The sequence below is a fragment of the Mucor velutinosus genome (genome assembly GCF_035048745.1).
Source record: "Mucor velutinosus strain NIH1002 chromosome Unknown tig00001569, whole genome shotgun sequence".
Lineage (NCBI taxonomy): Eukaryota > Fungi > Mucoromycota > Mucoromycetes > Mucorales > Mucoraceae > Mucor > Mucor velutinosus.
In genome coordinates, this window is record NW_027041921.1 from 1,599,147 (window position 1) to 1,616,765 (window position 17,619).

The following is a 17,619-nucleotide window of genomic DNA, read 5'->3' on the forward strand; positions in this document are numbered from 1 at the left end:
TTTTTGCCTACATATTACTATACTCCTATAGTAATATGTTCTTTTCTTCTTGTGGAATACATCCACTATGATCTGTATTCCGACAGTTCATCCAGTTACCAGATTTAGATATAAACTGTATGTATGTTTAGAATAACGAAATATAGACAGAGTAAATAACAATTAGAACTGAATATATTTATTATGTTATTCCAAGATTGAATAGGGATCAAAACTAGTGTAGATATCAAAGGTATTTATAGTTATTTGACAGTGCCGCAGCAATAGGACCTTGATCTTGAATGCGGGATAATTGTATAAGCCTTGAACCAGTTAACGAGAATGTACTGCATAAGAACTCATGAACCACCAGTCAAGGATAAACAACAAAGATGATCCAGGATAGAATGTTCTTCCTAATAGCTTTGACGGAAGAACATTTGTCGGAATTGAAACCCACTTCCAGGGACGAAAGGCCATAGGCTACCACTCTCTAGGAACCAGGATATAGATTAGCCATTTGATGGCACCACTCATGTTCCTTAGTGCTGCTTGAATAAAGACCTCTCACTTCTACTATGCATCTCAGCTCATTCTCAAATCCTCTTATGTAATATACAACGCCTAATACATTTGCCTCTCAGAGATGATCTATATCCTAAACACCATCATGGGTGTGATTGAGTACACTGTGATCAGGAGTGATTCATTCACACGATGTGCGATATAAGCGTGTATCGTTACTTTAGTATATTTAAATGGTTGTTGATGTACATTTAAGCGCTTTTACTAATAGATCCAAATAGCATGAATTTGAATGAATGATATTTGGTGAATTTCGGTTTTCAATCAGGTTGCGTTTGGGTGGCTATTTCATTACAGCTATATTCGAGCATCTCAAAATGATCTGATCGTCAGAATTAGAATAAAAGCGTCGTTAACTTAAGGATTGAGTTCCGTACAATGCAGAACATCAGGGGCATTAGACAGAAGTGTAAAGCACTTACTCTTCTGGCAACGCAACCCACTACACCGTCGTTTTAGGTCGAATTATGTTCAAATCTAGCTATTTTCAAGCACGAATATCTCATGCCACAAAGCGTTTTGAGCGCTTGGAATAGCATCACATGCCTTCTCTTGGCTAGGCTTTACTTCTTGATGCTTTATCTCAATTTTTTTGGGTCGTTGCAAATCCACGAAAATCCTCGTTTTTTCATGAATATTAGCAAGGGAAAATTTTTGAAAATTGAACGATCACGTTTTTCACCCCAAAAATGACGACTTTTACTGTGATACATATCAGACCAAATTGATCGTAAAGATTTAATGAAGCATTGTAAACTCTTTCTATGAGGCTTGTATATACTAAATGTTGACATATTCAGAGAAAACCTGTTTTCATATTTTTTCAAATTGCTCCTTATTTTCGGTTTGAAAGTTGAATGTAATCAGCTTCATTCGATGCGCCTTCATCGACTCAATATAGAAGCATTAGAAAGTAAAGTATAACCACGACAATGTTCATAGTCGAATTTAGCAAAAACGTTCAAAGAATGCGAGATCAAGTCATATTTGAACACGAAAATACCCCACTGCACAATTTCGAATTTGAGTGCCGCAACGACAGCTACTGTGACAGAAGACTGAGACCGAATCTACTGGTCGTGACGTTGGATAGGGCGCCCTCTCATTTTTTCATACCAACGATTTTTTCACCCTTTCTCCAAAACGCGTTTAGTATCAAACCATGTTGATTTTGGAACCCTTTTGATTTAAAATAACACTCTATCATCTGATAACACGGCCTTGCACTGTTAAAAGCACTTGATACTGCTTCTTTGAATTGGAATATAATAGGTACCATTCGATAACGAGCACAGAAAGATATAGAACAAGTACTAATAATCGAATTTGTTTATTAGGTTTCGATAATTTGTTTTACCTGTTTGATGTGGGTGCTGCTGCCATTACTTCTCTGCCACCTCCTCTGCTGTCTGCTTCTTTGGTTTATTATGTCTGGCTGTTGCTTTTTTGGTCTCTATCTCTGGTGGTTCCTTCTTTAGTCGTTGTCTAGTGTCTGGTGACGCTCGTTATTCGGTTTTTCTATGGTGCTGGTGTTCTTGCTACTGGTGTTCTTGCTACTGGTGTTCTTGCTACTGGCGTTGCTATTGGTGTAGCTGCTGCTAGTCTGGTCTTTGTTGGTCTGCTATCTCTGTTGTATGCTTGTTCTTTGTACTATCTCTGCTGAATGCGTATCTCTGGTCTATCTGTTGTGGTTCTGGTAAGTGGTAAGTATCTTTTTTCTTCTGGCAGCGATAATATAAATCTTCTTTGAACGTTTGTATTATTGCTTGCTTTATCGTGATATTGCATTCGTAATGTTTGCCTTGTTGCGCTTTTTTTTTCTTTCCTTTGTTGGCTGTGATATGATCAGTTCAACGGATGCTTGCAATGTCGTTACTTCTTATGTATGAACAACAAGCATGATGTGCTGCTATATATCTGTATTGCCGTTGCAATACTACTTTGTTATATGGCCGTGGGTTGTTGTCTGTGCTGCCTCTGTCGCTTCACATGAAACACCATTAGTCATTATGTTGTATTACACAATTATACTACCACTATTGCTCATGCAATTATGTATGTTTGTGTTCCTTTGCATCAGACTATTATCATGCACGTTGCTCATGTATGCATCTTTGTTGCAACAACAGCGAGCTGTTCTCAACATTCTTTGATGTTGTATTTCTTATTCTTTTCTTTAACTCACTTTTTTTTTACGTGAGTGTTGCTTTTTTGCCTACATACTACTACTATAATACTCCTATAGTACTGTAGCATGTTCTTTTCTTTTTCTTTCTTTTATCATGTTTCTTTGAAGCATACCTTTTTTTACGTTGTGTGGATGTGCCTATCCCTGAAGCTCAACAAGACTTTATCCGAGGCTAGGAGGTAGATAGGCCGCCTCCACTTGGTTATCACTACTTACTTTAGTGATGATTGAGGGTCTCAATGCCTGAATCTAAAGCTAGGAGGTGTAAGTAAGGCATGCTCTAGCACTTGGGGGAAGTTTGATGATAGCGGCGGCTATATTGCTATTATAACGGCGCTTAAAATTTTGCCTCACGTCAAAACAGAGGGAAACCCTCGCAAATTTTTTTTTAGGTCAGCGGAGTTTTCAAGCGATTTGATTGGCTCAGAGGTTCAGGGACCGAAGGATTCTAGCTAGTTGATTTTCTGTTGACCTGCCATATAATATGATTTTGTATTTGTAATAAAAGGGTATCTAAATAATAGATACAATTAGCGTTCTTCTTTATTCAAAAATAAGGCGAGATTCAATTATTTGATCTGGTATCTATCACACAGTTTTATGCGAGGGATATCCTTTTTTTTTATGAAAGATGTGGAGAAAACTTGCACAAAAGATATCGCTTAAGGCGGGAAAGTATAAAATTGTTCTAATACGATGTTTTGTGGAATTTGATGCTTTATAGACTAAAATTCACGAAAAAAAAAGAATATAAAAAAAACAGTAAAGTCAACTTAAAGCTATGTTTTATTATCAAACTGACAGGTGTAAAGTAAACTGAAGTCTCTCTACTGGCCAGGTAGATGATCCTTCTTATATACTATAACAATGGATAAAAGTTCTATTAATTAGATTGACAAATAAGTCAACTCAGATCAACTAATGTCTAATCATGCTAAAAGACAACTCCAGCAAGCTAATCATGATTTAGCTTTTGCCTGGATGAATAATTAGACTCTCATCCGAAGTACTCTGATCTATCCTTTCTATAACACTACGGCCCAACTGATGTTCTCATGAGAACATCGATGTGCTCATATGAGAATCTATTTTATGTTCTCAAATGAGCACATCGATGTTCCCGAAAGGCGAAAAATGCTCTCATATGGGAACATCGGCGTTCCTAAAGATCTATTATAAGTCGGCCGATGTTCCCATGTGAGCACATCCATATTCTTATATGAGCACATCGATTTTCAGAAATTTGAAAAAAAAATGCTCCTATTGGGGTCGAACCCACAACGTATCGGTTGTGGATCTGACGTTCTTCCCACTAAATTACTCGAATATCTTATTGAAATATATTCTTCTACTTTAATAAGTAGTTATTAGGTAATTTTAAATTGCCATTTTCTAGTGCAATTTATAATACGTTTAGTAATTTTATGAATCTTGCAGTGAAATCAAGTTTGAATAGATTTCACAAAAAAAATAAACCAACAGTAAAATACAATAGAAATCAACTGTATTTTATTTTGTGTATAAAATGAACTGAAGATCCTGGAATTGAGTAAAAAAAGAAGAGTATTTATACATTTGCATCTAGCTTGTAGGATTAGTGATGATAGAGAGCAATAGGTGCTGCTATTGCGATATCTGGCAAATGTTGTTGATGTTTGATTTAAAGTGGTAATCAATGCAGGAGCACTGGCCATAAGGGTCGATTTGAGTAACCTTGATGGGCTTGGGTGAGCTATCGTCATAGCATGATTTAATGTAACCTTGATGGTTTAAAGTGTGGTGTTTGTTATTGAAGCATGGAATCCTTTATCTGGGATATTGTGCAGCTATGGCAGCAGGGCATAGTTGTCATATTTGAATATGCTTGTTATTGATTTAATTCTATTTGGATAAAGATACCATCACTTATTACGACCATCATGGGTGTGATTGAATACACTGTGATCAGGAGTGATTCATTCACACGATGTGCGATATAAGCGTGTATCTTTACTTTAGTATTTTTAAATGGGTTTTTGATATACATTTGAGCGCTTTCATTAATAGATCCAAATAGCATGAATTTGAATGAGTGCTATTTGATGAACTTTGGTTTTCAATTAAGTTGCGTTTGGGTGGCTATTTCATTACAAATCTTACAGATAATAAAAGTCTCTTTGTTGCCTACAGTATTATAGTTTAGCTATTCAAACCATTTTATTCATGTGGAAAACTACACCTTCTCAAATGAGAACATCAATGTGCTCATGAGAACATCGATGTTCCCAAAAGAGCACATCCATGTTCTGTGAGAACATCAGTTGGGCCGTAGTGTAAGGATAATTAATATCGATCTAGTAGCATGTATCCGATAGGTACAGTCTACTTAGTCTATATCAATAGTTCATATCTGAGTGTATATTGCTGAGCATACATCTTTAGCATGTATCTGGATATATGGCATGTCTATAGCATATCGTATGCATGTCTGTAGCATGTCTTATATATAGTACAAGTCTGTAGTACATAAAGTATCTGTAGCCAGTATCACGGATATAAGCATGTGTCTTATAGCGTGGATCATAAAGTGCACATCTGAAGCAACAAGCTCATATTGCATCAATCTTGGTGCCTATCCAGATATGGTAAACATCCGTAGTCCATGTCGGAATACAAGTATAAGTCTATAGCGCCATCCATGTCCGTTGTTATGTCAAAATACAATGTAAAATTGAATCTGCCAAAGAATTACACTTTTATTGAGAATGCATCCCAAGGATGCATTTATATACTTTTCATTATGCTAGGGTTTACAGCATGACGATGAATTATAATACAAATAGGTTTACTATCTACCCAACAATTGATTTGTAAATCATGATTAGCATGATTTACCCAAAGGACCTAAGAATAGCCTAAAACCTTTAGTGTGAGACCTTGCTATGACATTTGATATAACATCCGTGGTGCCATCTATAGCCTATATCTTATATAGTATGAATCTTATAGTACTAGCGTATCTGAAGTCCATATCTTCTTATAGTATAAACCGGTATCGTACATCTAACCCAGTGTACATACAGTTTATATCTAAATCTGGTAACTGGATGAATTGTCGGAATGCAGATTAGAGTGGATGTATTCCACACAAACAATGAAATCCTGTGTCCAAGTCGAGTGAACCGAGATTCATGCTATTTACATATTCTGCGATACCAGAATCAACATCAACAAACCATATTGCGATCGGGTTTAAATAGTAGCACGGAGCTACACTGCCGAAAAGGCCATCCACCGCCAAATCGTCAAAAAACAATCGGTCAAGGCTAACTTTTGCTATAGTAGCGCATATAAAATTATTTATGTGAATTACTACTAGTCATACCATGCCCTGTATTCATTTTATAAACTTGGGCACCGTATAGATGTTTCTGTTGTGCTATTGTTATTGAAGGAAATCATGTTGTTTTGCGGCTGTGATCTCCAATTTAAGTGCTAAAACGCGATTTTTGAAAGGAAGTATCGCAGTAGGTGCCCAAACGAGGTCTTATTTTGTAGATGATGATTCAAAAGTAATGATTATTTTTTGATGGTATCACTAATATTGCGCATAATTTCTTATGTGACAAAGTTATATATGACAGTGATAAATCTTACTATACGACACTGGGTTCTCTGTACATTGTACAATCCAGTTTAGCGAAGTCGCCGCTTCGGTATATGTTAAACATTTGAAAAATGTTAGCAATTGCTGCACTGTGTACAATCACTATATGATACAAGGACTAAGCCGTCTTACAAAGGACGTGCATGTATCACTCAACCTGAGGATGAGTATCTGAGAATTACACCTTACCGTAGGTTTGATACATTTGGAAATCAAGAAGGGCGTACTGTCCGTCGATCTTGTGTGTACGTCTTCTTAGGCAGAAACAGCACATTTAATTGAGTATTTAAGACCTCCTTAAATTCTGTCTGCTTTCATTCATTACTCTTCTTCTTTTTCAAATTCGATCAACAACGCAATGCTTTCCTATATGGCCCACTCTAACCTCCCGCAACCTGCCATCTTTAACCATGTGAAGCATCATTATGATGAGCTTACTACTACCCTTCAACCATTTCTTGATCGCCATGCTCCTAATGCAAGCAAGCTGACGATTGATGATGACAATGTTGGTAGAGGCTTAATATGCGCATTTGCCAATGGCTCTTCCAAGATCGAGGGTGTGATGCTTTACCTCAAGAAACCAGAGATTCAACGCTATTTGGAAAAGCAAGGCTACAAATGTACGCCATGCCCCGCTTCTACAGTGATCCAATGTGTCATGACCAACAAATCTTCATCTTCTTTAGCCAAATTGTAAAAGTTCTTCCAATAAAAGAATTTAATTAGAAGCTATTTACTATTGCTTTTTGCCACTGTCGATGTATCCCACATGCAAACAGCCTTGTTCTTTTCCGCCGTGTATAAAAAGTCGCCGTTGGGGTTCCAAGAGACACCGCAAATGACAGAACTACGTGTGCGTTTGTTTAGTGTTTCCAGCACTTGTTTGTGAACAATTGATACTTTACCTATGTTCTGCAAGTGCTCTCTCCAGCTTACCCGACTTGGCGTTCCAAATGTGTAGAGAACCATCTAAAATATAAAAGGAATGAGACATGAATCACTTTCTTCATCTTCTCTTATGTATCACCTGCTGAACCAGCTGCCACATATTTCCCATCAGGACTACAAAGGGCAATCAACATCATAAGCCGTCAAATTTTTTTTAGGGAGTGATTCAATGAGTTACGTTACCTAAATGTTGATCGAGACCAATTAAGCCCATTGCGGTAGGTCTCAGCCCTAGAGTACAAGCGTTAAGCCGATATCGCAACTGAGTGCCTGTACTACTTACTGGAATGATCTCACAATATCGTACATTCGTACATCTATGACCTTGAGCGTGTTATCCCTTGAATTGGTGAGCAGGGTTGTTCCGTCTGTTGTAATGCTTTATTATACTGCAGCAGGACGTTCATTCTTTATGCATTACCTGGCGACATGCTGACAGATGTAATTTGCCCGCTGTGTATGCCTGTCAATTCTTTGATCCCAACACCCGTTCTGGCATCCCACAGTCTGATGTTGTTGTCTAGATGCCCACTGATTACTGTCTGTCCATCTGGATCCATTAAACACACGTCATTACAACTAGAAAACGTGAATATGGTTCGAGTATCTAACAGGCAAACTAGTAAGCAAGCATCTCCCAGATAGCCATTACCGACTTACTGTATCCCTTTTGTAAATCCCAGACTTTCAGGGTACGATCGTGGCTTCCTGATATCTTTGGCAACCATTAATGATCCATTGTTTTCCAACATATATATATATATATATACCCATCCTTACCACTCTGTTTGCATCCATTGTGAATTTTGCTGCATACACTTTGCCTATGTGACCTGTCAATGTGTGCTTCATTGCAAAAATGAGAGCCTGCTTTCTATTGATCATTATTAACCACTTACTTTGAGTCGATGTGTTGCTAGACTCCAGATTCTAGTGGCGTTGTCTGTACAAGAGCCCAAGACAAGCTCATCTGTAGAGCTGAATTGTACAGAGGTAATCGTCTGTAAGGCTCCGCTCAATGAGTGTGTGATGTTTCCAGTCTTTGCATCGAACAGCTTGATCTTTTTATCAGCCCCACCAGTAGCAAACATGGTTCCTGTGGATGAAGCAGCTATACAGTGTATCTCTGCATCGTGCACACTCTAGTTAAACAGGTCAGTATGCCATCCATGCTGAGTAGTTCGAGCACGTACAATCCGCTTAGTAGCTTTCTTTGGGAGAACAATGTTGGAAAAGGGTATCGATTTTGATAAATCTACAGAGGATGCATCCCGTTTCTTTGCTTGCTTGAGTTTTTGTCGATCCGCATCCAGTTTTGCTTGTTCCAAAGCACTATCAAGTATGTCAACTTCCAGTTTATCAGAGGCAGGGCATGCCAGCTTACGTTTCGTAGAATTGAGTCGCCTCATTCATCTTCTCGGCTTCTTCGTTCATCTTGTTGATCCATCGTTCCAATAATTGCTCGTTTTCCTTTCGCAGGATGTTGATCTTGTCCTCTGTAGTAACCATCTCAAGTTGCAATGCTGCCAATTCATCTTGCAAAATCTAGCCAGAACCGAGTTTATACCTGCTCTACGACTGATTGCACCACGCCACCTACCTGAATGGTAACGTCTTTCTCTCGCAGTTGTTGTGTCTGCAAATCGCATTTGGAGGATAGTTTTTTAACTGAGTCTGATAATTGCTTGATTCTACATGAATGATTTCTTAGTATCAGCTTACGGAGAACTGTCTCGTATGGGTCTTACTCTTCTGTTTGTTTCAAATCTTTCTCTTCCCTTGTTCTCAGCTGTTCATTGAGATTAACTAGTCGCTGCGCATTTTCACTCTGCGTTTTGTACATCTCTGCACGCTCTTCGTTCAGTTCTCGTATTCTGCGGTCAAGTTCAGCCACTCGTTGAGTAGAGCTGCTCTGAATCAGTATCTGGTGTATATCCTCCTAGAACAAGACACTTTACCCTGCAGTTTCTGTGTTGGAACCATCGATTTTAGCTGCTTCGATGGCCTTGTTCTTTTGCTCGAGCTCTATCGTTTGCTGCAAAAGCCGATTGTCTGGTTTTGTAGAGCGTTGGAAACGGTCCCTCGAGTTCGTGTATGAAGAATGGCTTACTTGTAACAATGATATCATGAAAATTGTTGGCTGCCTTATCACGAGCTTGCAACCTTTCTAAAAGTACGTCTCTAAAAGTCATGCTGAAAAAGAAAAAAGCAACTGCATTCCCTTGCTTGCTCGCTCAAACCCTCATTGCTAGAGCGGTATTCAAATACAATGCAAATGATCACCATCGTTATCATGCGTGATCTAATTGTTGAAGAGTATTTGATAGACAATATCGTCAATTAGCCTATTTCCAGGCTCTTGTTCGCCATACTACTGCTATGGCTATCAAACTACTTTTAGTAGGCTAATCTTGACGAAAAGAAGAGGATAATGCTGCTATAGTTTGCTCCTGACATCAGGTACATGAATGAACAAACTCTATTGATTTTGCTGGGTGCTCAGTGCTTAGCTGCATTTTTAAAGCTCATTGTAGGCAACGTGTATGAAGGTGTTGCTATATGCCAAGATTGAAGACATGTTGGATTATTCATATGGAGTAATATTCACCAAGAAGCGGACTCTTCAAGGTACACGACACATCCATATCAACTTATTCCCATGCGATGATATAGTGATCTTGTTGCCTTGATAGAATGGTAGTTTATCCGCATGGTGATTGAAATGAATGCATCATTAGTTTCGAAACAAGAGATTCCTGTCAAAAACCAGCATATCATTTCATTGGCTGCTAAAGACAATCGGTTCAAGGTAATTCAAGCAGTGTGACCCCCTGGAAGATCTTGCCTTTTGCTCTCTTTTTATTCGAAAAATGAACATCTTGACAGGTAGAAGGCTACTGAATACAGCCTTTGTACGTTTCTCTTCTACATATCGCACCGTCAATGTTGGACAGCCATTCACAGCGGCACATCGTGTCTACTTGGGTAAATAATGTGAGCTATGTTCCAGGAATCGTCAGATACTCAACTTGATGTTGACTGAATAGAGAAGAATGGCAAAGTTATTTCGCCATTCCATGATATTCCACTCTACGCTGAAGGTGGTAAAGAAAAGAACATTGTAAACATGGTTGTAGAGATCCCCCGTTGGACAAATGCCAAAGTTGAGGTAATGAGATGTGTGCAATAGACGATACTGTCAGTTGCTCAAAAAGACATAGATTTCCACTGGTGAGAAATACAACCCACTTAAGCAAGATATCAAGAAGGGCAAGCCTCGATTTGTCAGAAATTGCTTCCCATACAAGGGATATATCTGGAATTACGGTGCTCTACCTCAGGTAATCTTGTGATAGCAAGCATATGATGCAATGGGTGTTGATATGGGACACTTAGACTTGGGAAGATCCAACATATATTCATGCCGAGACAAATGCAAAGGGCGACAATGACCCAATTGATGTCATTGAGATTGGTGAAGCAATTGGAAAGCAAGGCGAGATCAAGCAAGTCAAGGTATTGGGTGTGATGGCCATGTTGGATGAAGGAGAGACGGATTGGAAGGTGCTCGCTATTGATGTCAATGATCCCATGGCATCCAAAGTGAATGGTGGGTGTCTCCTGAGCATAATGAGCTTATTTTAACTTGCGTCTGTAGATGTCAAGGATGTGGATCAGCACTTTCCTGGATTGATTGATGCTACCAGAACCTTCTTTAGGGTATACAAGGTTCCTGATGGCAAACCAGAGAACACGTTTGCGTTCAATGGAGAGTGTAAAGACAAGGTAGTAACAGCTATGCCTGGAGAAGTGTGCAGATGCTCATGCTTTACCTCAATTAGGCCTTCGCGCATTCAGTGGTAGAGGAAACCCATGCAGCTTGGAAGAGATTAATTCAAGGACACGTTCCTTGCACAACCGATACTTATAAATTAGAAGTGTAAGTGCAAATGGCTTGTTGGTTCTTGTTCAGATATGGCTAATGCTGGACTCAGTCATAATATGACAGTAGAGAATTCGCCTTATAGATTAGAAACAGATCAAGTTACATTGATCAAGGAGGTGAGTTGGGATCAAATCAAGTGTCAATGCGCCATTTGTCTCATCTTTGTCTATTTGCAGGACACGGTTCATACTGTTAAAGAGGAAGATGTCGCTGAATATGACCCCAAGTGGTACTTTGTTTAGTAAATAAATATAGAATGACACTCTTCAAAGGCTATCAGACTCTGAAAAAGTAACTCATACATGCTATTTACGCTTTATTTTCTTTGTTTTTACGCACTTCTACATGAAATCCTCCTCAGCTGCGTTGATATCCTCAACTTCAGTGTCTCTATAATTGCTCTTCATTAGCGATGGATCAAACATATCATTGATCTCTTTTTCAGATCTTCTCTTCTCCTCAGCCAACACACGAGCTCTCTCCTTTTCAGCAAACTCGCCTTCACGAGCCTTCAACCTATCCATCTTTTCTCTCTGAACCTTCTCCTGCAACAAATCTGGAAAACGCTCCACCTTTGTCTTGTTGAGTCTGTTGACAACTTCATTGATGCGCTTTTCCACAAAGACACGCTTCACTTTTTTGTTGTTGTGAAATGTTACTTGGCCTGTCTCCATGCCTGGCGTCTTTTTGAGATTGTCCCAAGGAGTGTAGATGACGGTAATGCCATTCTTCTTGTTGCCCTCAATACTGTTGGCTTTGACCAGCTGAGCACAATCATGAACAACTGCTTCAGGTATATCAAGCCATGTTTGGCCGGGTTGCAGACGAACGTAAACGTGAGCACTGGATAGTTTATCAACGTGGAACTGTTGTAACTGAGTCAGTAGTGCCATGAATGTAGCTGTTGTTGATCATAATTACCCTGAACAAGTATGTTAGTACTCAATGCTCAATGCATCTTGGTGAGAGCATACCAAATATCTTCCAAGAAGCCATATTTGATCAAATCATCGTCTACATGGCATGCTGTTTAGCATGCTTTGGTTATATAGGAAGCCACTTACTTTCAAATTTGTCTTTTCCCATGTAAATGGTGACAGGAGGATCGACAACTAGATCAACTTTCAGTGATTTGCAAGCATAAAACAGTTCAATGTGATACTTACTGTTGCTAGTATAGTACAAGACCATCTCTATAAGACTGACAGGAGTTGCGATGATCACGGTCCAAAACCAGAAGGTGGGTTTGCCATCTTTAAATGACTCTGGCAATGCAGTGGCTTACCCAGTGACCTTGTTTCATAGTATCATGCTATGTTTCGAATTTACAATTTGGAGAATTTCTTTTGTTTTTGCCACTGACATCAAATCAAATCAATATTACAATGAAGATCAATCAAAAAAAGAAGATGAAGAATACCGACATTCTGTCTGCCGGTAGCAAAGTCTATGCAAAGAAGAGAAAGGCCAAGAAAGAGACCGTCGAGAGTGTTGAGTTTGATGATGCCAGTAGAACGTAAGCCATTCCCAATGCCAACAGTGCGATATTAGAGACTCACGAGTTTCTGTAGTGAATTCTTGACCGGATTTCATAAGCGCAAGGTGGAAAGAAAAAACAAGACCAAGGAAAAGTATGCTCTGCTAGCAAAGGAGGAAAAGCTTCGTAATCGTAGAGAGGCCAGAGAACAGCGTCAACGCTTGGCTGATAAGAATGTGCAGGAGATGGCCGCCATGTTGAGAACAAGTCTCGGTGGACCTTTGAATGAGTCTGACAAATTCCAGTCTGAAGAAGAAGAGGAGGAGGAGGAAGAGGAGGACAAGAAGAAGGAGCCAAAGGTGCAAGAATTCAAGACTCAATCCACCTTGACTACTGTCACTGTTATTGAAGATTTAGATTTGGAAAATCACTAGAGTAATTTTGTTAATACGACTGTACATATATACCTCCTAAGAATAAATGAAATTTACGAGTATCGTTCAATGTTTATGCGCAGCGAATAGTCTATGGATTGCTCATCACTTTCTGATTCAATGAAATCGGACATCAAACAGGCTATCGAGGTTTTGATGGTTTTGCCATTTTCCACAAATCTCAACTTCTTTCTTCCTGCCAAATAAATATGAGACCAGACGAACACAAATCAAAAGAATCTCGTAAATACCAACAGAGAAAGAAGCAAGCTGGCGACAATTCAGCTGCTGAGATAGCCGAGGCTCGTAGGAGAGCAGCAAGAGCACGCGATAAAGGTGTAGGTATGGGTGCCATTCGTCGACGTAATGGCGATTTTGTCGAGACAGAGGAAGAGATTGAAGAACGAAAGATGCGTCAGGCGAAATTCTCGAGGAGAAAAATTGAGTCCAATGAAAGCAGATACGAGGAAGAGACTGAGCAGGGTAAATAGAGGGCCATCTGGTAGAATGATTGCATGTTCACATCGTTCATGACTAGACGCTTTGGAGAGAGATGCTGAGCTAGGCATTGATCGGGAGACAACAGATCTTGTCTCTATGCTGGAGGAAAAAGGTACTGTAGACTAATGTGCGTTGGCTTTCATATGACTGATATACAACACAGAGGAGGGAAGCTCGACATTTTTCAAGTTTAAAGAGGAAAAACTATTTGACGCAACAAACAACGCACAGGACATGGTAAACATATAGCTGCGTATCACTACACCACCCTACTGACGCGCATGAATTACAGGCAAATCGCACTACCCTGCAGTTAGACTTCAACATGTTTGAGAACACACTTCAGCTTTATGATGCAGACTCGTTGCTTGGACTGGAGGATGAAATGGATCTGGTAATGAACAGCAGAAAAGTGATGCCGAGTCCAGTGGCTCAATATGCGTGTCTTGTAGGTACAAAGTGCACTGAACGAGCATCCTGTCGTATTGGATAAGCCAATTGTACCTTCTTTTGCAAAGAACGCAAAGGGATATGTGCTCTTCAAATCACAACAACCAGCAAAGCCCAATGTCATTTCAGAGGCAGATGGCATATATTTAAGAAATGATGGATCAAATCATCGTGTGATACCCAAAGATAAACCCCAAGCAGAACAGCAACAGCCAGCAGCATCAGCAGCAGCACCAGTAGACGACCTAGATGAGCTATTAGCCTTGCAACAACAAAAGACAGTGGACGATCATCTATCGTTTCCCTCTCTTCCACCTGCTCAACCTGTGAAAAAGACAGTACTGCCAAAACCTGGATCTATAAAGAAGCCAGCTGTGAAAAAGGAGGAGCATGCAGTTGACGATGAAGCGTGGTTAGATGATTTGCTAGGATAATAAGAGCAATAAAATAGGTGTAATCGATACGATGTCAATTGCTGGATGCATTCACTCGGTACATGTTGTATTGATCTTTCGTCTGTTGACGTCTTTACTGTATGGCACTCTGATCTGTTCAGTAGTGGGTGTGGATTAGATCATGTCAGGGTATTCATCGACAATGATACTGTACTTTGCTCTGTATTCTTCTTTGTGTCTCAATACTTAACACCATGCAGGGATCTCGATGGCATCTCTTACGCTTCAGGTGGATCATAAACATTTTCTCCCTTTTCCCCTAGTCAACTTACGTGAAGGCTGCTTGACCATAAGCCGTATGCCTCTGTATGTCTTTTCTAATTGAAAAGCAAAGTGGCCAACTTTCCCAATGTGATGACTTTCAGGCACAGTGGCAGAACCCGTATTCTGGCATAAAACTCCAAAAGAGAGTCGTTATTCGATGCATGAAAGAGATCCTATGCATGTGCATCTACAGCTGTAATTTAAGCTCACATTCGTAGCCATACATTCTTTGATTATAGAGTCAAATTGAATCAAGAAATTGACACTTTGCATTTAAAGTTGTCTGTCAAACCAATGCGGCTTGTTTAAGATGCTATACTAAGCAAAATTCTGTGTGCATCTTGTATTTTAGACAACATGTCTTCATTCAGCATCATTAGAATGTGATGGCAACACTTTGCCATGCATTTACCATTTGCCAAAGAATAGAACATAGCTGGCCCTAGTCATTTGAGATTAGAAAAACCACTGCTACTGCATAAAATAAGGATACAAAGGGCATATGCTTGCATGTAGGCATTGATGCAGCAAGTCAAACATGCAGCATACAGGCGACAAACGTCACAATTCAGCCTACAAATGCCAGGTATATATCCTATGTCCCCCTGAGAAACACAGACTTTTGATCGTTTTCAGCTCTTTCATCATCATGTCAAAGGCATCATCATCATCATCATCATCATTAGCACCAGCTACAGAGCAACCAGTAGAAAATAAGATCACCACATGGATCGATAAGCAATCAGAATCACCTTACCCCATGTGGGCATTGTCAGCTGCCAGTAATTATATTGCTAGAATAAAGTTTTTCAGATGAAATGATGATTAACATGATTGATATGATGCTACTAGCATTAGCAACATTGCCACTCTCTGTAAAGAAGGCGCCTGGCATTCCCGGCTTGTTTCAAACTATGGCATTTGCGGGCATCTTTGCTGGAGCAGGGCAAGTATTGAGAGCCAAGAGCTGATTTGCAACATGCACTCATCCACTATGTAGTTATGTGACTAATGCAGGTGATGCAGAGAATGGATCTGGAATTGCAACCGGTAAGATGGAATTACGCCTCGTAGAGTTTCATGTTCTAAGTCATGATTAGCATGGTGTTTGTCATGGAGTTTCTTGAATGCAAAGACTGCTCTCAAATCAATGAGGCCTGTGCCCATTGTTCTTCTTGGTGCTGTCACTCTAAATACTGTCATTTATGGCAAGAAGACCTTGCAAGTGAATGGTTACATTTAACGCATAATGTCAGCAGTGTCTGTGAATTTTTGTTTACCTGTGCATGGCGTAGCCGGATTATAATTCCATTTCTAAACCCCCTCCCCACCCCTTTTTTCCCTCTTTTCTAATCTGTACTTTTAATCAAACAACAACAAAAAAAAAAAGAATATCTATTCTTTATACATATATAAACATAATAAAATGGACGACCGAGTCATGTATAAGAGGTCCCAAGCTTTACGTGAATATGTGGGCTCTTTCCAGCTGTGCGTTATGGTAAGGAAGAATGCGATAGGAGCCATCTCAAACACTCAAAAAGCATACCATAGTTTATCGGGCTTGCTATTACATCAATAGGTACAACATGATATATATATATATACTAAATGAGTACAAGCTTATACTGACCGAAAAATACTTGATGAAAAGGTGCCTATCTAATCAACTCGACGACGAGCAAGACGATATCGATTGCATTGTTAGTGCTGGGCGGAATAATCACATTAACCAGTTTCATTGGGTATTTCGGCGCACAATTGGAAAACACTGGATTCCTGAATACGTACAGCAGTATAACTGCAATTGCATTGATTGTGGAATTAAGTACAGTGTTGAAGCCTAAATTCACCAATGGAAGATACTAAATCATTTGCTAGTTGCAATGGGATTGGCTTACACTCATCAATTACAGGTAAAATCAAATGTTATATATGAAAAATGCACAATATGCTCACTCCTTGATCTGCTCATTGTTTTTTTTTTTTTTTTTTCAAATACATCAGATCGGCATATATGGAAGCAAATCTTGGGATTTCTTTCAACAGCAAGATTCCAAGTTCTTGATTGAATTGGAGCACAGGTAAGAAGGAGGCATGAAGACGGGGATCAGACACAGAGTTTAATGGCTATGTGGCAGTTTGAAATGCTGTGGCTACGAATCAATAAAGGACAGAGCTATTCCAAAGACATGTGCAGCTGCTTCAAATGTAGATATGGGATGTAAACAAGCAGTGATCAACTACGCTCAGCAATGGCACCAATACATTACCATTGCCATCCTATGTTTACTAGCCATTCAGGTAGGTTTCTTGGGATGCAGGTCAAGCGACGTTTACTCAATCAGCTTATATTTTGCTCAGTTGATTGCTCTGACAGTGTCTGTTGTCTTGAGTTTTATCATTGATCGTGAAACAAGGGAGGAAGAAACCTACATGGCATTGTTATCAAGTCAGAATAACAATCATCATCATTCTTGGTTGAATCATGGCGAATCGAGCTACAGTCCTAGCAATGGATATTTCGGTAGAACCACTCGATCCAGCCAGAGATCTATACCAAGATATGGTAGCACACCATCCACAAAATTATAAGCATGTATACCAAACAATAAACCAGCGCTTGTTTAATATAAATGAAATAAGGGGAGCAGCAGCAAAAAACCAGCCGTTTTGAATGTTTGTGGTGATTCGGTTTGAGTCGGACTCGACTCTTTTCAATCACATCAGGAAGAAAGGGTTA

The 17,619-nt window shown here is 39.4% G+C and overlaps 8 protein-coding genes across 8 annotated transcripts; 6 read left to right on the forward strand and 2 right to left on the reverse strand.

Annotated features, from left to right (window-relative positions):
- Positions 1–6,768: 6,768 nt before the first annotated feature.
- On the forward strand, positions 6,769–7,098 carry DBP10 (ATP-dependent RNA helicase dbp10; the record flags this gene model as incomplete). The annotated part of the gene is made up of 1 exon (XM_064831884.1): positions 6,769–7,098. One exon carries the CDS (start codon positions 6,769–6,771, stop codon positions 7,096–7,098), a length of 330 nt encoding a protein of 109 aa, XP_064678164.1.
- Positions 7,099–7,130: 32 nt separating this feature from the next.
- Positions 7,131–9,541, reverse strand: PFY1 (profilin, required for normal timing of actin polymerization in response to thermal stress; the record flags this gene model as incomplete). Its single annotated transcript, XM_064831885.1, has 15 exons — positions 7,131–7,248; positions 7,307–7,370; positions 7,429–7,463; positions 7,533–7,580; positions 7,633–7,717; positions 7,771–7,956; positions 8,010–8,064; positions 8,130–8,195; positions 8,249–8,491; positions 8,543–8,681; positions 8,734–8,894; positions 8,950–9,040; positions 9,098–9,256; positions 9,308–9,401; positions 9,460–9,541. 15 exons carry the CDS (start codon positions 9,539–9,541, stop codon positions 7,131–7,133), a joined length of 1,626 nt encoding a protein of 541 aa, XP_064678165.1.
- A 678-nt stretch (positions 9,542–10,219) lies between these two features.
- On the forward strand, positions 10,220–11,537 carry CD74 (MHC class II protein binding, via antigen binding groove; the record flags this gene model as incomplete). Its single annotated transcript, XM_064831886.1, has 8 exons — positions 10,220–10,334; positions 10,397–10,518; positions 10,571–10,690; positions 10,746–10,959; positions 11,008–11,135; positions 11,192–11,289; positions 11,345–11,411; positions 11,472–11,537. 8 exons carry the CDS (start codon positions 10,220–10,222, stop codon positions 11,535–11,537), a joined length of 930 nt encoding a protein of 309 aa, XP_064678166.1.
- A 99-nt stretch (positions 11,538–11,636) lies between these two features.
- Positions 11,637–12,188, reverse strand: ATC70_012716 (uncharacterized protein; the record flags this gene model as incomplete). Its single annotated transcript, XM_064831887.1, has 1 exon — positions 11,637–12,188. One exon carries the CDS (start codon positions 12,186–12,188, stop codon positions 11,637–11,639), a length of 552 nt encoding a protein of 183 aa, XP_064678167.1.
- Positions 12,189–12,680: 492 nt separating this feature from the next.
- On the forward strand, positions 12,681–13,206 carry ATC70_012717 (Cse1 domain-containing protein; the record flags this gene model as incomplete). The annotated part of the gene is made up of 2 exons (XM_064831888.1): positions 12,681–12,811; positions 12,867–13,206. The coding sequence occupies 2 exons, from the start codon at positions 12,681–12,683 to the stop codon at positions 13,204–13,206; spliced, it is 471 nt and encodes a 156-aa protein (XP_064678168.1).
- Positions 13,207–13,415: 209 nt separating this feature from the next.
- Positions 13,416–14,591, forward strand: RPL37B_3 (60S ribosomal protein L37B; the record flags this gene model as incomplete). The annotated part of the gene is made up of 5 exons (XM_064831889.1): positions 13,416–13,689; positions 13,745–13,819; positions 13,871–13,944; positions 14,000–14,101; positions 14,160–14,591. The coding sequence occupies 5 exons, from the start codon at positions 13,416–13,418 to the stop codon at positions 14,589–14,591; spliced, it is 957 nt and encodes a 318-aa protein (XP_064678169.1).
- A 934-nt stretch (positions 14,592–15,525) lies between these two features.
- On the forward strand, positions 15,526–16,119 carry SCS2_7 (phosphatidylinositol-binding protein scs2; the record flags this gene model as incomplete). Its single annotated transcript, XM_064831890.1, has 4 exons — positions 15,526–15,658; positions 15,729–15,822; positions 15,877–15,926; positions 15,977–16,119. 4 exons carry the CDS (start codon positions 15,526–15,528, stop codon positions 16,117–16,119), a joined length of 420 nt encoding a protein of 139 aa, XP_064678170.1.
- Positions 16,120–16,302: 183 nt separating this feature from the next.
- ATC70_012720 (uncharacterized protein) lies at positions 16,303–17,471 on the forward strand (the record flags this gene model as incomplete). The annotated part of the gene is made up of 7 exons (XM_064831891.1): positions 16,303–16,377; positions 16,431–16,458; positions 16,531–16,704; positions 16,758–16,792; positions 16,884–16,960; positions 17,018–17,180; positions 17,241–17,471. The coding sequence occupies 7 exons, from the start codon at positions 16,303–16,305 to the stop codon at positions 17,469–17,471; spliced, it is 783 nt and encodes a 260-aa protein (XP_064678171.1).
- Positions 17,472–17,619: the final 148 nt, after the last annotated feature.